This window comes from Panicum virgatum, chromosome 7K (genome assembly GCF_016808335.1).
Source record: "Panicum virgatum strain AP13 chromosome 7K, P.virgatum_v5, whole genome shotgun sequence".
Taxonomy (NCBI): domain Eukaryota; kingdom Viridiplantae; phylum Streptophyta; class Magnoliopsida; order Poales; family Poaceae; genus Panicum; species Panicum virgatum.
Genome location: NC_053142.1, coordinates 39566350 through 39570427, shown reverse-complemented (window position 1 = coordinate 39570427; position 4078 = coordinate 39566350). Strand labels below are relative to the sequence as shown.

Here is a 4078-nt window from a genome sequence, read left to right as displayed (position 1 = left end):
TGTCAAAAAAATCAAGTCATTTAACCTATTTAGAAAGTGATGTGCATGCAAGAACTGATTAGTGTCAGATACAAATATAATCATTTTACCTTCTTGTTAATTTGTTGACTTGTCTATTTTTTTTTGACAGAGAGAGTACTTCCTACCGCTAGCAGTTAAAAAACCCAAAGGGAAAAAAACATAAACGAAGTGAGAAATTTTATGCCCCCTTGGCCCATTCAAGGGATCCACTTTCCGCGAACCTGCGCGGCGCGGGGCATTTCGCACGTGCCCGCAGCGGCTACGGCGCCGAGCATAAATACCCGTGCCCTGCAGCAGGACCAGAGGACCCCGTGCTCCCGTCCCCAGAGACAAGCGAGCGCACACGCCCTCCCTCTGCCTGCCCTCCCCTCAACGCAACAAACAAACAGAGGAAGATCGAGCGGCCGCAATGGGGAGGGCTCCCTGCTGCGAGAAGATGGGCCTCAAGAAGGGCCCGTGGACGCCGGAGGAGGACAAGGTCCTCGTCGCCCACATCCAGCGCTTCGGGCACGGCAACTGGCGCGCCCTGCCCAAGCAAGCCGGTGAGCCTTCTCCCCCATTCCCGACCGCCGCCGCGACCTGCCTGCTTCTTCCGCCGCCGCGTGCCTCGCCGGCGACCGCAGAGCGCTGACGAGACGTGCTGCTGCTGCAGGGCTGCTGCGGTGCGGCAAGAGCTGCCGGCTCCGGTGGATCAACTACCTGCGCCCGGACATCAAGCGCGGCAACTTCAGCAAGGAGGAGGAGGACGCCATCATCCGCCTCCACGACCAGCTCGGCAACAGGTACTGCTGCTCACCGATCCTGGCATCCTGCCTCCTTTTCTTTCCCTTTTCTCGCATTGCTGCCTTTCTAGTTTTTGCTAAATTGGAGGAGCAATGATTGTTGCTTCAAGCGCAAAGAAGAAAGGAAGGCAAAGGCTGTGGGGCCGGCGGGCGCACAATACATTATCCTCACGCACCCCCCCCCCCCCTCCCCCCCTCCTCGTCGCCGACGAGAAAGAAAATCAAAGTGTGTTTGCCACTTGGTCACTAGTTTAATTCGCGTCACTGATGATGCGCGAGATCTGCCGGAGATTCCATCTCCTTTGGCCGTTCTCGCTCTCGTGGTGTGGGCGACGAGCACCGCTGCCTGCCTGCGGAGCCTAGATTTCAGCGCGGTGAAAAAGAAAAACACGCACATGGACATGGTGTTAAACAACTGCGCGCGATGCGATTCCCGTAGTGGGGAATCAAATCACGCAGCGGAGATAGTACATGTCATCTGCTGGATAATGAAATCCTTTCATCAGAGCTGCGCCGCTGACGAGGTCTGAATTGTTTTGGCCGCAGGTGGTCCGCGATCGCCGCCAGGCTGCCGGGGCGGACGGACAACGAGATCAAGAACGTCTGGCACACGCACCTCAAGAAGCGGCTCGAGCCCGCCAAGGAGGAGGAGGTGGCGGCGCACGAGGCGCCGGCGGGCGGCGCCGGCGGCAAGAAGCGCCGGCCCGCGGTGAAGCGCGGCGGCGCGAGGAGGGCGCCGCCGGCCGCCGCCGCCGCGCCGGTGTCGCCCGAGCGGTCCGCGTCGTCGTCGGTGACCGAGTCATCTGTGACGGAGCAGGGCAACACGGGGAGCTCCGGGTTCCCCAAGGAGGAGAGCTTCACCTCGTGCCCGGACGCCGAGGAGCAGTTCCGGTTCGACGAGAGCTTCTGGTCCGAGACGCTGTCGATGCCGCTCGAGAGCTTCGACGTCCCCATGGAGCCCTGCGACGCGTTCGGCGCCGCGGCCACCTCGGCGTCGGCCGCCGCCCCCGACGACATGGACTACTGGCTCAGAGTGTTCATGGAGTCCGGCGACGTGCAACAAGAATTGCCGCAGATTTAGAGAGGGAGAGAGAGAGTTTTCACCCAGTTCCTCAGCTAATTGATTCATCGTTCTTTTCTCTCTCTCTCTCTCTCTCTCTCTCTCTCTCTCTCTCTCTCTCTCTCTCTCTCTCTCTCTCTTGTTGTCATCTCGCATCGCGGCATCGGAGGGGACGCATCTAACAGACAAAGAGTGCCCACGACGGAATTAGGCAGGAAGAACGCGACGTGCCAATCAAGCCACTTTGATCGATCTTGTTTACCTTCTTGTATATAAAGATGATCGAGAAGATACCCGTGATCGAAACCTATGCGTCCTGATGAGAAGAATTCTTTTGCACGATGTGCGGATTTCTTTGTACAATAGCAATCACCGGAAATGGACTGTGCCTCACCAAATTGGTTGCTTCAGCTCACCTTGTACGCTGCTCCTGTTCGGTTACGAAATCACATCATGCCAATGCTGAACTCGTGTCCTGCTCATGTCCTGCGATCTGCTGTTCTTCTCCAGTGCACGCTTTTGTCGCAGCTGAGGTGAAATGGTAACTGCCTTTAAGGAAAAGTCTGAACAACATGGTGTTCAGAGACCGGGACAAACCAAAGGGGCATTTCTTTTGCGTGATTTACAGATAAACAAAGCCAAGGGCAGATCTGGCTGTCTCCTGATTGATTCTGCATCACCTTTGTTTGATCTGGAAAAGTAAACGAAGAACATGTGTGCGATGCTGATTCACAGATACATATTGGCGCCGCCAATTTTCTATTCCAACCTGTGCCTTTCATGTTTAAGCTATGCCAATAGTCTCCTTTTTTTTCTTTTTGAAAAGCGCGGCAAGAAATTGTTCGATCTGGTATGTATAGAGAAGAGAACAGTCTCCAATTGTACAAGCAGGTCTCCTGATGCGTTGTTTACGCGAGGGTTCAGATACTGTACTGTCGAGGATGCCTTTTGAGCTGTTCCAGATGAGTGGAATACACTGCTAATTATCGCCGACAGTTTCATGAGCATCGCAACAGGGGGTCCCTTAATGATCTGGATCGTATACGCTGTATGGATCACATCATTTTTTTTAATGAATATACAATGCATATTTTTAATAAGCATTGCTAATTGGTCCAAAGCAAGATGTGAACACCTCCGGATTATATTCTAGCTAGTCAAGTCAAAGGAGTTGCCCGAGTAGACAAGCAGAGTGTAGGACCAGGAATTTATCCTTTGGTTGAAGGTTTGAAAAGGCATTTACTGAATACCGAGTTTAGGACATAAAGAACTAGATCCATATCTAGAATGCAGAAAACATATCAATTGGTGCAGTAACAAACATGACGTACTGCTGACGAAAAAAGTTCTAAATACCTGTCTAAAGTATAACCCTGCATACTAATTACTGCAGTGTAATAGTTTCATCTTGTAAAAATTCTAGTACTAGCTGACGTAGTAATCAGCTTAAAGACAAGTAGAACGTAAAACTGAAAAAGAAATAGTTCAAGATGTATTGGAGTTCTCATCAGTTTTCAGGTTACTACAAAGAAGAAGAACCAAACTTGAAAAATGGCACGTGCACCAGCGATAAACAAAACAAACTTGTGGCAGCTGCTGCACTGCTAAGGTTCGCTAGCGTAGTTCTGCCGCCACTACTGCAGACTAATCTGCAGAAAAATAAAACTTTTTACAGGTACGTCCGCAATACTACTTCGGTAACTTGACTTCACAAATTAAAAAAAAATCATCCACGGTCCAATCATGTTGTAGTACAAGCTGAATCAACAAGCATAATAGCTGATGGATTCTTTTTCCTTGGTTTGCAATGGTGTCTATTCCCCCTCATGGTAGGGGGAAAAAACAAGAAGAAGCAGAGTTCTGCATGCTTTTATTGCTGCCTAATAAAATCCAAAAGGCAATGTAGAATCACCAATGGTCCATGCTAGAAAGGGTAGCCTCGAGTACCATCTGTAATTATTGGTCTAAGCAACATCTGAGATTCAAAATTGGCTACGAGATCATGTTAACTACTTTACAATATTCCACCATAGGTGAAAGCCTGAAACTAGCTATCACCGTAGGTTCAGGTTAAATTCCATTGTGCGATGCTAGTGGAGGAGGTGGCTTCTATTAGCTCAATGATATGCTTCTAAAGGCTTCTCCTTTCATGTGTTAGTTCAAATTATATTCTTCTTAATGGCAGTACCAGATCGAAAAGACACGGGGAACTTTG

General features: G+C 50.5%; 1 protein-coding gene across 1 annotated transcript; it reads left to right on the top strand.

The window, feature by feature from the left end:
- The first annotated feature begins 321 nt into the window (after positions 1–321).
- LOC120642533 (transcription factor MYB4-like) lies at positions 322–2330 on the top strand. Its single transcript, XM_039919105.1, has 3 exons — positions 322–563; positions 674–803; positions 1350–2330. The coding sequence occupies exons 1-3, from the start codon at positions 431–433 to the stop codon at positions 1882–1884; spliced, it is 798 nt and encodes a 265-aa protein (XP_039775039.1). The 5' UTR covers positions 322–430; the 3' UTR covers positions 1885–2330.
- Positions 2331–4078: the final 1748 nt, after the last annotated feature.